At 38.7% G+C, this 17,719-nt stretch overlaps 1 protein-coding gene across 5 annotated transcripts in view; it reads left to right on the top strand.

Annotated features, from left to right (window-relative positions):
• The first annotated feature begins 1,126 nt into the window (after window positions 1-1,126).
• The window catches only part of OSBPL1A (oxysterol binding protein like 1A), a 70,025-nt gene continuing 53,432 nt past the window's right edge, over window positions 1,127-17,719 (top strand). The window contains exons 1-14 of one of the 5 annotated variants that reach the window (XM_081325284.1): window positions 1,127-1,300; window positions 2,061-2,244; window positions 5,122-5,242; window positions 6,928-7,013; window positions 7,964-8,038; window positions 8,375-8,486; window positions 10,688-10,773; window positions 10,990-11,134; window positions 13,222-13,289; window positions 13,368-13,412; window positions 14,584-14,657; window positions 14,753-14,816; window positions 16,027-16,122; window positions 16,721-16,846. In XM_081325284.1, coding sequence (XP_081181410.1) covers window positions 5,122-5,242; window positions 6,928-7,013; window positions 7,964-8,038; window positions 8,375-8,486; window positions 10,688-10,773; window positions 10,990-11,134; window positions 13,222-13,289; window positions 13,368-13,412; window positions 14,584-14,657; window positions 14,753-14,816; window positions 16,027-16,122; window positions 16,721-16,846 — 1,098 coding nt within the window. In that variant the 5' untranslated portion in view covers window positions 1,127-1,300; window positions 2,061-2,244. Of the gene's footprint in view, window positions 1,370-2,060; window positions 2,245-5,116; window positions 5,243-6,927; window positions 7,014-7,963; window positions 8,039-8,374; window positions 8,487-10,687; window positions 10,774-10,989; window positions 11,135-13,221; window positions 13,290-13,367; window positions 13,413-14,583; window positions 14,658-14,752; window positions 14,817-16,026; window positions 16,123-16,720; window positions 16,847-17,719 lie in introns of all 5 variants that reach the window. The other 4 variants (XM_081325281.1, XM_081325280.1, XM_081325283.1 and 1 more) reach the window with 4 other exon arrangements.

The following is a 17,719-nucleotide window of genomic DNA, read 5'->3' as shown; positions in this document are numbered from 1 at the left end:
CTATGACTAAGTTATCAACAACCCTTTTTAATACATTAATGCTTCAGCTGAGTCCCAGCCTTATCATGGAATTGTTGTAAAATTATCTCCCTTGTAGTTTAAGTCTCAATATTTAGAAGACTGATTCCAGTGCTGAAACTACACAGACCAGTTATGAGCAAGGTTATGCAATCAAATTTCCATTTATTTCTAACCATAGCAGCAATTTGCTCTCCCCCAAAGCTCTGTAATACCCATTAAACATGTTGTCATTCATTATCCCATTTTTAATACTGGTGTAGTCTTTTCACTAAATTATTCCTATTTTTATTTATGTTATTGAACAAGAAAGTGATTTTTAAGGAAATGAAGGCATCATTTATATCCTTACATGTAAACAAGCCGTTTTCTATGCTGTTTGTACTTCAGACATCTTGATCTTAAAGAGACTGGCAGAATCCTCGACCACAATTGAGACCAACATTTTTGTTGCTAAGTGAAACATTAGTTAAGTAAATTTTTAGCCCATTTTACAACCTTTCTTGCCACAGTTGTTAAGTGAACCACTGCAGTTGTTAAGTGAATCTGGTTTTCCCATTGACTTTGCTTGTCAGAGGGTTGTAAAAGGTGATTGTGCATGACTCCAGGACACTGCAACTGTCATCGATGTGAGTCAGTTCCCAAGCATCTAACTTTTGATTGCACGACCGTAGGGATGGTACAACGGTGGTGAATGTGTGAAAAACAGTCGCAAGTCACTTTTTTCCAGTGCCTTGTAACTTCGAACTGTCATTAAGTGAACTGTTACAAGTCGAGGGGTACTGAAGTGCCAAGGAACCCGCTTACCGAAAGTGGGCTGTTTCCTGTGAAAAAGTTGGTGGTTCCCACGGGAGAAGTTGGGCAAACAGGGCGAATTGCCTTACTTGGCTTGCTGCTAGGTCAGGGGTAGGCAACCTCGGCTCTTTTATGACTCACGGACTTCAACTCCCAGAATGCCTGAGTCAGCTATGCTGACTCAGGCATTCTGGGAGTTGAAGTCCATGAGTGATAAAAGAGCCGAGGTTGCCTACCCCTGCGCTAGGTGGAGCTTGGCCCTCGCCGCTTTCTCTGACGGCTCCCTTCAGCGGCCGGGGAAGGAGTGGCCGGGAATCCTCCGGGCCGCGAAGTCACGTGTAGCGGAGGGTAAACTATAAAAGACCGGGAGGGGGCGGGACAAGGGGGGGGGAAAGGAGGGTGTCCAAAACGAGCAGCGGTGTCCCGGTCGGAGGAATCCTTGGTTGGCCCGGCAGAATTGTTGGGGGGCCTGGCGCCGCCCGAAGCGGTGAGCGGAAATCGTGTTGGATTGGGGCGGCCTATCCGTCTGACAAGAGAGCAGGACCGTAATAAAAACGTATGAAGGGAGCGTGGGGAATATTTGCGCGCGTGTTCGGGCAGCCCCGAACGCCTCGAGCCTAGCGGCTGGATGGGCTGCGCCCCAAACAGGGGAGCGTTTGCCTCGGCGAGCGCTTCTTGCCGGAACAGGAGAGGTTTTTTTTGTTTTTAATCCTGCTTGTTTGCCTGGGATATAGAGCTCAACCCTTCCAACAACGCCTGACAAGCAAGCCAGACCTCGCGTCTTCTTCTTAGCGGTTTTCCATAAGCCCGAGTGAGAGGCTTGGCTTTCGCTGCGGGCAAGCGGTAATTTGCTCCCCGGCTTCGGATTGCCTACCAAAACCCAGCGGCTTCTGGGGGGACTCTGCACGGGGGAAGGTAGCCTTGCCAGTTTTTTTCCATAACCGGAAAGCGCTCCTGTTATCATTGCTGCTCTAAACCGTCTCAGCTGTTTGGCAAATTGCTCAGGCCGCCTACTTCGTGAAAACGTTTTGGGCCATAGTACAGCTAGTAAAGTTTAGCTTAAAACAGGGGTCTTCAAACTTGGCCCTTTTATGACTTGTGGACTTCAACTCCCAGAATTCCTCAGCCAGCTTTGCTGGCTGAGGAATTCTGGGAGTTGAAGTCCACAAGTCATAAAAGGGCCAAGTTTGAAGACCCCTGGCTTAAAATAACTAGTTCTCTTCCCTCCCTCCCTCCTTCCCTTTTAGTTAAACTTCGAGCGCAAGAATTGTCGGTAGGCGGTGTTTCCCCCTACATCTGTCCTATGCGTGTCTCTTGCTTCTGGATGTAGATGCCTCAAAGAACGAATTCAGATACTTTTCCGCTGAAAATGCCATCATCTTAGAAAACCAGATGTCTTTCGTATTCCCTACCGACGCTGCATAGGCTGATGTAAGTGATATATCACAAGTTGATTGAATAACGTAGTTTTAGAATAAAATGTGATTTCAATCATCTAGTTTCCTTCCCTGAAATTACTTTAGATGAAATTAAATATTTTGACCTGACATTGTATTGATATAATTGACACGATAATGAAATGCATTCTTTTGTGGGAAAAGCTAACATCAAAGCAGCATTAAGTACAAACTAATTGAATTCCGTCTCTTTTGTATTTGTGCTGGATGATATTACAAGCAAAAGGTTAAGTAGACATGAATGGATTTCATCAGAACCGCTCTCTAATTGCTTAGGATTCAGCATTTGCAAGTGGAGTCAGCCTCTTTTTATATTCAGTGTTTCTTCATTGTGAAGACTGCAGGAATTCACGGGATTAGTCAAGTGATGAAACTTCCCACACTGACGGAAGATAAAGCTAGCAGCCCTGCTTTTGAAGCACAAAATAATTCTCTTACAATGGAATTCTGGGAGTTGAAGTCCATGTATCTTAAAGTTGCAAAATTCTCTTGCAACATACAGAAGCTGTTAAGACTTCTAGTGGATTGCTTTTACCAGAAATTTGTTTTATTTACAGCAGAGGGGGCATTACCCACTCTTAACTTTCCAAATTGAATTTGGAGGGTAAACAAAATGCTGCTCCTTATAGGAGGGTAGTATAAAGAAAAAGCTGTTTTGTTAGTATGTCCAAAGACATTACTTAAGAAATTTAGAGCAGGTACAATGTGAAGTCCACAAATGAATAACAATGAGGTATTCATTATGCCACTGAGTTTGCAAGACATTTCCTGTGGCCTGTGTTACCTTTAGTGCTGATTTGGGAGTTTACAAGTATGCCCCAAGTCATGTTTTGAAATAAAAGGCAATGTTTAATTGTAGGTCAGGGAACAGAAAGTACAGGTTATAGAAGTCATTCAATTTCACTTGCTAATTCACGTAAGAATTTTAATTCTCCTGAAATTCAGAAAGTTATTTACCACCACCACCCTATTTTAAAACTAGCAAAAGATTAACCTTCTAGCATAGAAAATATAAAACTACAATAGATTTTAAGCATTTGGAAAAAAACAGTGACATCATCTGCTGGCATGCCAGTTAATTGACAGACCTTCCAAGCTCTGCCAAAGGAACAGGGTTTTAATGTTTTGCAATTATGACAAATTCATATGTAAGATAAGCTGGATGTTTGATGTTTTCTGATGGTTTCCTACTAAATGCTGCTTGTGATATGTGCAATATTTTGCATTTGCAATAAAAATTAAAACAGGTCCTTTTCCCCTGACGGAAGATATTTTGTTGAAATGTAATCTTTCGCTTTATCAATAAGAACAAAGAGCTGCTGTCTTTATTATCACAGTGTTAGCTGGAGCTGGGCTCATGTCTTCATTTAGTCATAGTCATTTCTCATTATTGCCACTGACACTCTTTAAGTTTCTGCCATTTCATATCCCAGAGCTCCTTGAGATTCTGCCACTCTCCCTTCCCCAGATCAGTGTACAGGCCTTTTGGGGGCAATAACTGCCAAAAGGTCTTGTCTTTGAATCCCAGAGCTTGATGAAGCTAATGGTGGAATTGCTCACCATGTTGCTAGGAAAACCCAGATGCTACAGATACCCAACTGGATCTATACAATGTTTGGCCTTTAGCTCAAACTTAGCAAGTACAAGTGGCTTGGAATTTGGGAAGCCTGATTCTGGGGATTTTATACTTTTCAACATATATAGGTTACACTCCCCATGTACAACTAGAATGCAAATTGGGGGACTTCTTGGATTTGGGTCTTTCTGGAATTGCAGATGGCAACCATGGTCCTACCACTGAAAATTATCCAGAAACTAGAGTTAGTTCAGAAGTAGTTATGGCATAGCTTGGTATTCATAAGCTGCCCTGCATCCTAATAAACATCTAGATACAATTCATGATGTTGGTTGTCACCTTTGAAACCTTTAATGGCACTTCTTTGTTAACCTAACCGATGAGAATTCATGCCATACTGTTCTCTGAAAATGTTTTAAAGGCTAAAAAGAACTATCCTGTGTTTTTTATATTGATTTGTGATCAATATCATTAGCTTGCCAGTTCTGTGTCAGACTCTGTAGAATTTGAATTAGCCTTTTATTAATTTGGATAGAATTTATGAATTGCTGATAAATTGCATTGCTGATAAAAAGCTTTTTATTAGCAATGTTTTAGAGAATGTTTGGATATAAGCCCTTCTAATACAACTCATAAGAAGTCTCTGAGCCTTTTCTCATGACCAGTATTCTCATGACCAGTATTACTTTCAGATACACTACAAGTTATTCAAAAGATTAGCTCTGCTGGCTGAATGAGAAGCTAATTAAAATGTTGTGATAACACTAACACAATTGTTTAAAATTAATATTAGATATCTGATGAATAGCATTCACAATAAACGATTAGATGATCCTGTGTTCATAAAATAACAAAAGCATTTTTAAAAACTCATGAATTCTAAAACAGCACTCCGGAAGCGAACAGGAACATAATTTTCTGAATCTGCGAGTACCTGCTCGCCATCAAAGGGGTTGTTTTTTTGGATCCCAGTTTGTTATCTGTAAGAAATTATTCTTTGGGTTATGATTTTTGGTTAATTCTAGACTACAGAAACTAGAATAGTAGTTTTCTGTGCCAAGTGAAGACGATTCAGTTTGGGCTGACTTTTCACAGCCTTCCTGTTCTAGTTCATGTTGTCTCTGAGACTGATGTTTTAATTATTAGGTATGCTCTTTCTATATTTGAAGTTTTAATTCTTCTGTTGTTCTTTGTAATTCTTAGTAGCCTTAAACAACATTTGGGATATTATACATCTGAGAGATTAAATAAAGTAATATTTGTGTTTTAGCAAAGATGAACACAGAAGCAGAGCAGCAGCTTCTGCACGATGCTAGAAATGGTAAAAGTGAAGAAGTTCGACAGCTATTGGAAAACATGAAAAAAGGAGAGATTATTTTTAATATAAATTGCAAAGGTTGGTATAAACTACCTTAAAAGATTACCTGGCTTATGTAGAAATGCCATTATTAAGGCTAGGGAGTGGGAGGGGTTATGTATGTTTTGTACTTTTGGAAGAAGCCTGCTATAATATCCTATTTATTAAAAGTAAAACAATTGTACAAGTCCATAGCAAATCTAAATCTGAATGGTGCAGGCCAGATATCTTGTTATAGTGCAGGTAGTCCTCACGCTGTATTAAGTGTTAACAAAGCAGCCCTCTGAAGTTATAACAGACCCCCTACTTATGACCCGGTTTTGAAGTTATGGCTGCTGCAGCAGCCCTATACTCTGGAGATCTTTAAAAGTTAATGCATGATGAGTGGTGGGGTTGGGGTGGGGAGGAGGTCCAAGTCAGGGTGAAACATATATGGAGACCAGGTGGGGGCAAGCAGACCCAAGGACTGTGAGCACCTCAAGGACAGGAGGCACGAAGTAAATGATGGGGGGCTGACCAAATGGGGTTGAGGGAACGGGAGTTGAACCGGGAACTCTTTATAAAGTTTCAATCTGTAAAACAATACCAGGTCCTGTCTTGTATTTCCACAACCAAACATGTCCTAGTAAAAATTCCTTTTGGACTAGAACTGACTCCAAGAGTTTTTGTTTTCCTAAGACGTGGATTGGGGTGGGTCCTGACAGTGTAAGAAGAACTCTGCTGAATCTGCAGGCCATGTAATTTGGTATTCTGTTCACCATTGCAGTGAACCAGATGCATTCAGGGAGCATACAGACATGAGTAGGCGAATACAGGTAGTCCTTGACTTTCAATCACAATTGGGATTGGAATTTCTGTTGACAAATCATGACCCCACGACTACAGGATGCTACAACCAGTCCTGTAATGTGGAGTCAGTTACCAAACCCCTGAATTATGATCAACTGACCATAGGGTTGATATGATGGTCCTAAGTGTGAGGACAGGTCATAAATACATTTTCCCAAGGCCATCATAGTTTTGAACTGTTATTAAATGAACAGTCATGTGTCAAGGACTACCTATGTAGCCTTTGACTGCTGCTTACTGAAAGCTTTTATTTAAGACGTGTTACCTTTAATTTAGATGATACTGCAGCCAAACAGATTGGTAGGTAGTAATAGCCAGATTGGTCATATGTTTGTCCAATCACTTTTAAATTAGTCTAAATTAGTGACCGCCACCACATCTGATGGAAGTGCAGTTTAACTATGAAAAGAAGTACTTTCCTTACATTTCTAAAATTTACATTCCAAATATTGCTTGCTTCAATTTTATTCTCGTCACATTATGAGGCAGGTTGGTTATTATTTCGTTTTAGTCAGATATGCCAATTAATAATTTTTATATCATAATACTTGACTCATGACCACCTAGATTACCTGATTTTATCTTAGACTGAACAGTACAGAGAGCTAGTTTCCTGTATTGATCTATTTAACGTTTTGCTATTGTGATCTCCTAATGTCCAGTTGTTGATTAATTTTGAGACAATTACCATAAAAATCCTTTCAATTTCCTTTTGATTTTCAGGTGCTGAATAGTATTTTGTTGTGAATGTTGACTTCACTGCTAGTTTTGCATCCTGTTTGTGAAAGTGCATGTAAACAGTAATATCCAAATCCTGGTGGCATATTGGTAAAAAGGGTGATCTAACAAGGTTTTTTTCACTTGTGTATACCCAGGAAGAAGCAAATCTAACTTTGGCTGGACACCTCTTCATCTTGCATGCTATTTTGGACATACCAGTGTTGTCAAGGATTTGTTGGAGGTATAACAGCTTATTATCTCCAATATTTAATATCTACATGCAGTAAAAATGGAGATGCAAATGTGACAGATTTGATTAGATACCAAGTACCCTGAATGGATAACCAAAACCTAAAAAGTTTTTTTTAAGATAAACAGTTCAGAAAGTTATGCTATGAAGAAAGTTGCGTGGAGTGCCTGAAGCTTCACCACCCTCCCCACTAAAATTTAACGTCTACATGAAACCTCTGTTTGAGGTCATTTGTTACCTTAAGAAAGATTTTCCAAAGAGCATTGATCTACCAATAATCCTTGATTTATGACCAGCTGCTTAGCGACATTCACAATTATAACTGACTGAAAAGGGGACTTATGACCTATGTGGTCACATGACCAAACTTTGGGCACTCAGCAACACATCCTCATTTATAGCTATTTGCAGCATCCCACAACCACATGACCACATTTTATGACAATTTTACCAAAAACCAGCACTTCCAGTTTTCAGCAAAATCACATCCGTAGCAAACTGTTGATTGGCTTGCTGTTTGCTTAAGGACCATGGTGATTCACTGAATGACTGCTGCAAAAAGGTTGATAAAATCAGGTTGCTTACATAAACAATAGCAGTAGAATTTAGATATATACACTGATTACAATGTCAGCATATTTCTCCCAACAATCTGGGTCCTCATTGACTTTGGAAGGATGGAAGGCTGAGTCAACCTTAACCCCATTAGGATCAAACTCCAAGCTGTGGGCAGAGTTTGCCTGCAATACTGCATTCTAACCACTGCACCACCGGGGCTTCTGCAACCTATTTTACAACCATTGCAAATATACAAATGTAGTGGGCATGCTCCATTATGATTGTATATCATGGGCTATCTGTATCATGTCACTAAAAGCCAGATTTTTATTGATAGCTACCTTGAATGCCAGATGCTCCTTTCAAACAATCTCTCTTAACAGGCTGGTGCTGATGTAAATGTGCTAAATGATATGGGAGACACTCCACTGCATCGTGCATCCTTCACAGGACGCAAGGTAAAAGCAATGAGTTCATTCTCATATGTAGCTAAAATTCAGAATTCTGCTATTTTACCCTGAGTCTTTCCTGTTTATTAGATATTTCATTCACCAACTTTCTGATTTAAACCTAGCATGTAGCACTTAGAAGTGAATGTGTGGCTTGATTCACACAGTTTTAAATTATGGAATCAGTAATCAGGTTTGTTAAATAAAAAACCAGTGTGGATTTATATAACCTACTAAGTGAAAACAAACTCTATTGCTGTTTAGCCTCTTCTAAATGGCTAATTTCTTTGAAAAGAAATATGTGAAGCAAGATAAAAGATAATGGATGCTAAACTTGTCTTTCAGGAGGTGGTTATGCTGCTTTTAGAATGTGATGCTGATACTTTCATTGTAAATGGGAATGGACAAACTGCAAAAGAAGTTACCCATGATAAAGAAATAAGAGAGATGCTGGAAGGTATCTATTCTGTATCATGTATGAATTTGAGATAATTGGAACTAAAATTCTAGTAGGGCTTGTTAAAGCTATTTAACTCAATTTCATCATTCAGTACAGAAAAGGGCTTTTTTCCTTAGATAATAATTGGGTAAGATGACTGAGGACTGGTTACTGAAAGGTATTTGGAAACGGAGTTTGCATTACATCATCCTGTGTAGCACCATCTTCTCCCTTTCAGCACCAAAATATATATTCACATAAACGTCTATTTATTAGCCACATGCTCTGCTCCTGTCCACTGTCATTCATGTTTCCATGTGTTTGTGATTAAAAAACTAATACTCCTTGGCAGCATGATCTAAGATTAGATGATTGATGTCAGAATGTATGAAAGTACAGAGATTCTTCAGTCTGTAATTATCTTAAGAATCCTCTAGCCTTTATTGTATGACATATAAGTAACAAAATGTAAGCATAATAGCAGATATGTTCTATGCGTATGGCATCTTTACTCAGATCCTTTCCCTTAGCTAGGAAAGGGATCTGTTTGTTTACTGTTGCAGTAATGTAGGTGACGCGGTGGCTCAGTGGGTTAGGACGCTGAGCTTGTCGATCAGAAGGTCGGCAGTTTGGCGGGTCGAATCCCGAGTGCCGTGTAGCAGAGTGAGCGCCTGTTACTCGTCCCAGCTTCTGCCCACCTAGCAGTTCGAAAGCACGTAAAAATGCAAGTAGAAAAATAGGGACCACTACAGTGGGAAGGTAACCGTTCCATGCGCCTTTGACATCTAGTCATGCCGGCCACATGACCACGGAGACGTCCTTGAACAAACGCTGGCTCTTTGGCTTTGAAACGGAGATGATCACCGGCCCCTAGAGTCGGAAACGACTAGCACACATGTGCAGGGGAACCTTTACCTTTACCTAATGTAGGTGAATCCATGGACACCATGGATGTAAAGGAAACTGAAGTTGTTCGGCTTGTTACACAAGTTAGTTTTACATATCTAATAGGAGGCTTTTCCATCAATTGACAAATCCAGCATTATCAGATTTCCTGCTGGCCAAAAGCATGCAGGTCCCCAGGAGAAATATGGAGATTGAAAATATGAACTACATGTAGATAGTGTATTGTAATCTAAAGGAAGTTCTAACTTCACAGGGAAGGTTTGAAGAGTTATAAATGTACACAAAGGAAAAGCAAACATTAACTGTAGGTCTAGCTTCAGGCTGACAATGAATAAGCAGTGACCTTGGGCATCAAATTTGGAGATGCTAACACTGTCTTTCTTCCAGTCATTCTAAAATGGTGAAGTTCTTGGTGCTCTTTGAGCCAGGTTGTTGGCTTGAGACATTTCATTACCCAACTAGGTAACATCAGTGTGAATGTGTGGTTTGCTTCCTGTTTATATACATTAGTGTAGCTTAAACCCTTGTGAGGGTGTGGTTCTCTAAAAAAAATCACAAATTTTGTATTGGCAGGAGGGGGTGCATAAATAAATGTGACTTAGGATCACACCATGTCTAGTGGCACTGCTGTTGTGTATTCACATAAAGATCACATTCTAATGTGGGAAAACAGGTAACCGATTAAATAATTTCAGAACTATAATACAGTGTCTAATTGATGCAAATTCTCTTCCTACTCAATATTACTGCCTATAGTTAAGATTTCTCTGCAGGCAACTACTGACGGGGATTGCTCAGTTTTGCCTTCCTTTACATTTTCCCTTGTAGTTTGGAATTTCATATGTCACTAACATTAATAGTTTGAAACTGCTATTGAGTTTCACAATATGATGTGACTGATACCAAGAAGAGAAGCATGTGGTTTTGTCAGGTTGTGGTGGCAGTAATTTGCATATATTGCATACAAGGTTGTTTCCTTGGTGGTCAACTGAGCACTTAAAAACATCAGCTCAGGATACGCATCCACGTAACCCAAGGTGCAACATAAGAATTGGTCCAGAGCTCCCCAAGCACTGCTAATAAGTTGTTTGTACAGTTGAAAATACTGAGATACGAGTTTGAGAGTTCATGTATGCAAATCATGTAGTTCACCATTGTACTGATCCTACAGCTACTATTCCCAAGGGAAACAAACTTTAAGAGTAGAATCCAACTGCCTACTTCTGTGATAACTATTGAAGTGGTTTATTGTTTTCTGAAAGCCCACAGTCCAAAACTCTGATATTGTTTCAATTGATAATTTTTTTTTTTAGCTGTGGAAAGGACTCAAGAAAGAAAGCTCGAGGAACTCCTCCTCCAAGCTGCACGAGAAGGAGAAACTGGAAAACTTGCTGCACTGGTATACTATACACAATGCCATCATCACCTTACTTTGAAATATAATGCTAAATGCCTAATGAAAACTAGAGTGAGAGGTGAAACCTAGTGGAATGAATCAAGACGGCTAATTGAGATTTTTTGCTTCTAATCCTGGTGGGTTGTCCCTAGGGTGTCTGAACAGAGCACTCTGAAAGTGTATCACTTTAATAAATCATGTTTTTATAACTCTCTGTAGTTAAACAGATCAAATCCTCCTGACATCAACTGTACTGATCAGATGGGAAACACGCCACTGCATTGCGCAGCATATCGTGCCCATAAGCACTGTGCTTTGAAGCTCCTAAAATGTGGAGCAGATACTAGTATAAAGAACAAAAATGGTACGTAACATGCCTTCATTTAATGAGTTCGGCTGTCCCCTATAATTTAAAAGTAAAGCAAATAGAAATAAAAGTATATTGTTTACAATTGAGCCAATTATACATATTTTGCATTGTAAAAAAACCTGCAACTTTGTATTGTACTATGTTAATCAGTGTGAAATTAAATTTGGTAAATAACTAGCAGATGTTGCTGAACACAAATTCCTATGAATCCTGTTACACTTATGAAACCGTGTTTGAGGAAAACAAATTCTTAGACGAGTAAAAACGTATTGGCAAAACAAAAACATAAACGGAACATTAAAAAGGCAATCTTAAAATGCCTGAATTTTAGTAAATTTTATCAAAGTTCCTGTGGCAATGTAACTGATTATTTTTTATTAAAACTATACTTTCTTGAAGATAGTAACAGTAGAAGGTTGGGCAAGTAATTTGAGGTTTGTTAATTATGATTGTATTACTTATACAGCTAGTTCTCAACTTACAACTACAATTGAGCCCAAAATTTCTGTGGCTAAGTAAGACATTTGTTAAGTAAATTATGCCCCACTTTATGACCTTTCTTGCCACAGTTATTAAGTGAATCTGTCTTTCCCATGACTTTGCTTGCCAGGAGGTCTCTAAAAGGGATCACTTGACCCCAGGATATTACAACAGTCATAAATATGAGTCAATTGCTAAGTGGCCAAATTTTGATCACATGACCATGGGGATGCTGCAACAGTCGTAGATGTGAAAAATGGTCATAAATCACTGTTTTCAGTGTTGTTGTAACTTCAAACAGTCACTAAGTCAGGGGTGTCAAACTCAATTTCATTGAGGGCCGCATCAGCATTGCGGTTGCCCTCAGGGGGGCGGGTGGGTGTGGCCTGGGTGGGTGTGGCCTACTGGGTGGGTGTGGCTAGAGTGCATATGGCCTACTGGGTGGGCGAGGCCAGCTCTACATCGTTCGCATCAAGGGTGCCTATGGGGGCCTGGGCAGGAGTGGGACAGATCTGAGGGTCTCTGGCAGAAGGAGGGTCTCTGGGCCAGTGCCAAGGCAGTGGGGGTCGTTCCCACACTGTTTCCAGGATGGCTTCGTGGGCCACATGAAACCACTTTGCGGGCCGAATCCAGCCCCCGGGCCTTGTGTTTGACATGTCTGCACTAAGTGAACTGTTGTAAGTCGAGCATGACTATCATTTTCTCCTCCTTTCTGAAATACATAAATATGAGTCCATCCTTGTGTCTGCAAGAGTCCCACTATTCAATAAATACTACACTGAGCTTTATTATTGGTTTGGGGCCTGTGTTTCGATTCCACACATGTGCTCAGTTTTTATTTGTGCAATTTATCCCCCACCTCAATGCCTGTGGACTAAGTAGGGTTTTTTTTTCCTATTCAATTGTATCTGATTCTCCAAGAGTGCCTGGATAAATCCCTGCAGTTTTCTTGGCAAGATTTCTCAGAAGCGGTTTGCCATTGTTTTCCTTGCTAAGGCTGAAATACAGTGACTAGTTCAAGGTCACCCAGCTGGCTTTCAGCCTAAGGTGGGACTAGAATTCACGCTCTCCCAGTTTCTGACCTGGAACCTTGACCACTACACCAAACTGGCTTTTAATTGTTTACATTCTATTAAATACATTTTGATCTTGCTGAAACAAATTTTGCTGTTTACTTTATCTGATATCTGAAACCTTTCAGATACTAAAATTGTACAGTGGTATGTTTGTGTGATACTTTGGAGATATTTAAGAGGTGATTGAGATAAAATGTCATTTGACTTCTGCATCAAGGCAGAAGAGCAGCCATCTGTAGAAGGGCAAGAGGGACAGTGATGACGTATCACAACATCATCATGCTAATGATACAACTTATGTACCTGTAGCAGACATCATGACACAAGTATGTAATTGCATCATTTGTGTGACCGTGACATGATGCACTGCCATTTTGACATCCTTGTGGCTTGTTGCAGACACCTACAAGTAACCTATGTTTGTATTAAAAAACTGTTTTCTGTTAAAACAGCTTCTGTGCTGTTGTTGCCATATTGATTCTGATTCCGATCTGTGAAGATAAATCAATCTACTTTGTTAAACAGGTCAGACACCTCTTGCTTTAGCCCAAGGTGCAGAAATGAAACAGGTGCTTGGAGGGGGCATTGCAAAGGTGGGTACCGCAGATCATCTCTTAAAACTACAATTACTCCATATAAACATGAATCTTGACATCTTTCTTCTTTTATAGGTGACCAACAAGATCCTGAAACGATATGAAGGACTACTCTGGAAGGTGCCTAGCTTTCTCCCTCCACTGTTGTTTTAATATTCCAAGATTTATTCTAAAACTTTAATATCATACCTTTCTTTTTAAGCTGAGACAGAGTCAATGGGTTTTCTATGTTAATGTCAAAAGAAATAGAGAATATTTATCAATAACCTGGGCACCAGTGAGCTTGTGTTTGAATCTCTGCCTGAATCTGGATTTCCTTCCTCCCAGCCCACTAAGTGGGACTCAACTAAATTGAGTAATCTGCTGACTACTGCAAGTTTGAACTAGGCTGCTACAATTATTTATGCATCATCACCAGTTGAAGCAATTGTATGTAATACACATAGTTTGAAACTTTGCTTCTTAATTTTATATTGAATGAAAATTGGAACTTGCTACTGTTCCAGAAGCCAGGGTCTTATCATCAACTTTGGGTCTGTAAGAGCTAAATGACAGTAGAATTAACTATTAGCATTTGCTACCAAAAACTTCCAAAAGAAGACATACTTGAAATATTTGAAAATTCGAACGTTGTCGTGACCGAAAGGGCACATGGGCTGGCAAATCATTAATTGTAGCAGCTTGAGAGACTCCAAATGATTAACATGTTCCTCTGCGATTGGAAAAGCAAAAAATAGCTCAAGGGCAGATCATTCCAACCTAGTTTTGTCTTTCTTTAAGAGGGGAGTTACAGATTTTATATGGGTTTAAACTCTAGCATTGCCTTTCATTATTGGTAGTCCCTCCAGGCAAGTTGCCTGAGAAAATTGCCTTTTATATTGCAAACAACTTTTCCTGAGTTAAAATAATGTATATAAAATTTGAAGTAGGATAAGCATTATTCCCACAGCATTGCCTATCATTACATAATTGAGACCAAAGACTTTATTCCTTAAGAAAAAAAAAACCTTGCCATTTAGATTACTCGGTTTCAATCCTGTAGATCCCAGAAGCCCATATTGCCTTCTTAGTTTGACTAGATATTAATTTTGCAAGTAAGCAAGTGGTTGCAAAATTTCTATCCTTTGAGAAAATGTAAATCAAGTAGCAATATACCTGCATTAGTATGATCTTACTTGCTCTTCTTATTGTCTCTTATAACTAAATTGTGTGATGGGCTTTGACTACTGCAAACATTACTAGCTATGAAAAATAGATAATTTTATGTTGATTTTTAAAATTATTTTTGAAGAGTTCAAGATTTTTTGGATGGAAGCCATATTGGGTGGTCCTAGAACATGGCGTCCTCTCCTGGTATCAAAAACAGTAAGTGTAAAATTTCATCTCAAAAAATGGAATACTGAAAATTGTGATCAACTACTTACTTCCTCCCATCTCCCTATCTTTTGCTCCTTTGGAAGGGCTGATGCTGGAAACACTAATTATCGTCAAGGATGCAAGCACTTAACGCAAGCCATTTGCACGGTAAGCAAACTTAGAAATATTTTTTATGTGCGAATAAAATGGATTAGTGTTGTCGATTTAGGTCAGGTTCAAATAGTTAAATTATATATGCGGAGCAATTTAATTTTTAGCCAGAACTACCTTCCAAGCATATTATAATATCTGGTGTTTGGTTTTACACTGTTATTATTTCTATTTGTGATCGACTTAAACTTTACGAGAAAATGTAGAATGAATTTGAGAATAACTTTTATTGACTGTATAGCTTTTTAGATAAAGTGTTGTTTCAGGTGGATTATCATCTGGTAATGAATATTATGATTCCCAATGTTATAGCAGCCATAATGTTTTAAATGTACAAAATGTACGTTTCAGAATTTATTTATACTTCATCAAATCAAAACTTGCAATACAGAGACAGAAGGTTGAGACAGGAGCACCAGTATTGCAATCAGTATAATCAAATTAGTTATGCATGGTTTTTTTGTATATTAGAGTATGCCAATACAGTATGCCAATGGCATATTGCCCAATTTTTCTATTTTGCTTTTGCAAATAACGGAAAGGGAACAACTGAAGCATTTGCTTTTGTCCAGTAGAAATTGTATATATTGTTTCCTGACTACAGATACAGATAACCTTTGCAGTTATGCTTATTTTTTAACATTCAAATTCCCAGGATACTGAATATTCAGTTCTAATATTTTGTTCTGTAATCCTCCCTTTCCTGCAGGCACACACCCACATATGTGAGCTTTTGTTGAATTGGATTTACAACCCTAAATACATGTTGTTTCACTTAATGCATCCTGTCCATGGGTAGAGTTCTGGATTTCGCATTTGTAATCTGTCTGGTGGGCGGAAGGGAAGGGTTGAACTAGAATTACTGGTTGTAACTTTTTAGTGCGGGAGAGAAGAGTCTTTTAAAAGTTTAAAGTATTAACCCATTTTTATTTCATATTTTTCCAAAGAGAAATGGTTAGCATGCACAGTCAAGTGGGTGATAAATAGAAATTACAGTTTGTTTTTTTATAAAATTTCATTTTTATTTTTAATGCTGATCATTTTCTTTACTTGAGCAACTACACAGAAAATCTAGGCATGTTGAAACAAAGCTAAGCTTAACTATAATGCTTTATTAATTGTCCAGGCAATTGTTTTGCATCTTTTGCAAATAAGCATAGGATGCATCTATTCAGTCTATATATCTGCTGTCTGGTTTTTACTGAAGGTAAAAAATGCAGATGGCTGCCTTTTCTCCATCAAGTGCTTTGATAATACAGTTCACAGTTTTAAAGTTCCAAAGGCGAGTCAAGAGACAAGAGAAGTAAGTGCCTCTTCAACTAATTCTAGTTAACTTGTAAAATAAAGTTCCATTGAATGTGTGTTGAATTTTTTAATTGACCAAGTAAAACCTGCAATAAAAAATAGCATAAAATATGCTGGTCCATATGATGTTAGCACTTTTCCCGTCTTTCATAAAAGGGAACCAATCTTCAGTAACTTAAATTTATCACAATACATTTGTCGCAACTATCTGATGTTTTGCATTCATACTTTGTTGCCTGCAGATGCGTATAGACAAGAGCCATTATGGTTTATGTTTTGTAAATATCATGGATGCTTAACTTCTAGGCCAGAGTTGAACTGAATTTAAGTTTCACAGGAACCCCCAGCACTGTGCAGAAGTTGCCTCTAAAATTTTAAGTGAGCAAAAAAGGAAAAAAATTAAATATAGGGAAAATTATCATTGAGCAAAAAAATTAATTCAAAATCAGTCTTTGTCCTGAGACCCTCCACATCTTGGAATGAGGCATTTGGAACATACTCAGAGATCAGTTGTGTCCTTCAGTCTATAAAAGGTATCATATATCACACATGTATGTTCTAGCTAAACTGATATTTTGTGTCCCACTTTATTTCAGAATTGGATACACGCAATAGAAGACCATTCAGCATACAGCACACACTACTGTACTCAAGAACAACAAAGTGATGATGAGGATGAAATTGATGCAACATCTATTGCTGAATTACAAGACTCCCTAAAAGTAAGAAAGAAGAAGCTTTTTTATTTATTTCAAGCAACCTAGTGAAAGACTCTGGGAGCTATAGATCAAAATATTTGACAAGCATCAGGTTTGCCTAGTCTGACAATGTATAGAATTATATGTGTAGAATTCTGGATTTCTTCCCATATGAAATATCAGCATAGTAGTAGTAGAACATAATGCATATAGACAGTGCTTTTTTGTAAAAGAAAAAGGTGCCAGAACTCACAAATGTCATACAACCCGCCTTGCCTACCCTACAAGGTTCCATTCAAAAAAGGTGCCGGAACTCCGTTCTGAGCGTTCTATGAGGAAAAAAGCCCTGCATATAGATAAAACAGTAAACCCAGTTATGTGCAAAATAGCTTTATAGTATGAGTTTTCAAGTCCTAAGTAAATTTTTCAGATGTGGATGTAGAAGCTGTAGTTTGGCAAAGCCAATAATATTTTGAGTGTTACCTCTAAAATGACATTTTAGATTAATACACCAATGCTTTGAAGAGAAGGTTGAATACAGGGAAAAATTCTGGACATATTTTTTCACTATTATACTCTGACTTCAAAGGGCTTGGCTTCAGCTCTAAGACTGTGGTCTTTAATATATGGTTGTACTGTCCATCAGCACATCATCAGGCTTTTACAGAAAGACATTTTCAGTGGCAGGGCCAGATTCTAGAATTTCTTCCCTTGGTCTTACATGGCTAAAAAGCTAAACTACATACAAGTAATCCTTAGTTAACATCAATAATTGGAACTGGAAACTCCTCCACCACAAAGCTGTGTGGTCATAAAACACAACATCATGTGACCACTCCAATTTACAACAGCAGTTCCTGCAATTCCAGTTGTGGTCACTAAGCAGATCACATGTGG

The sequence above is a fragment of the Vipera berus genome (assembly GCF_964194415.1).
Source record: "Vipera berus genome assembly, chromosome: 3".
NCBI classification, from domain to species: domain Eukaryota; kingdom Metazoa; phylum Chordata; class Lepidosauria; order Squamata; family Viperidae; genus Vipera; species Vipera berus.
Note: the sequence above shows the minus strand (reverse complement) of the source record. Positions and strands in the feature narration are given on the sequence as shown.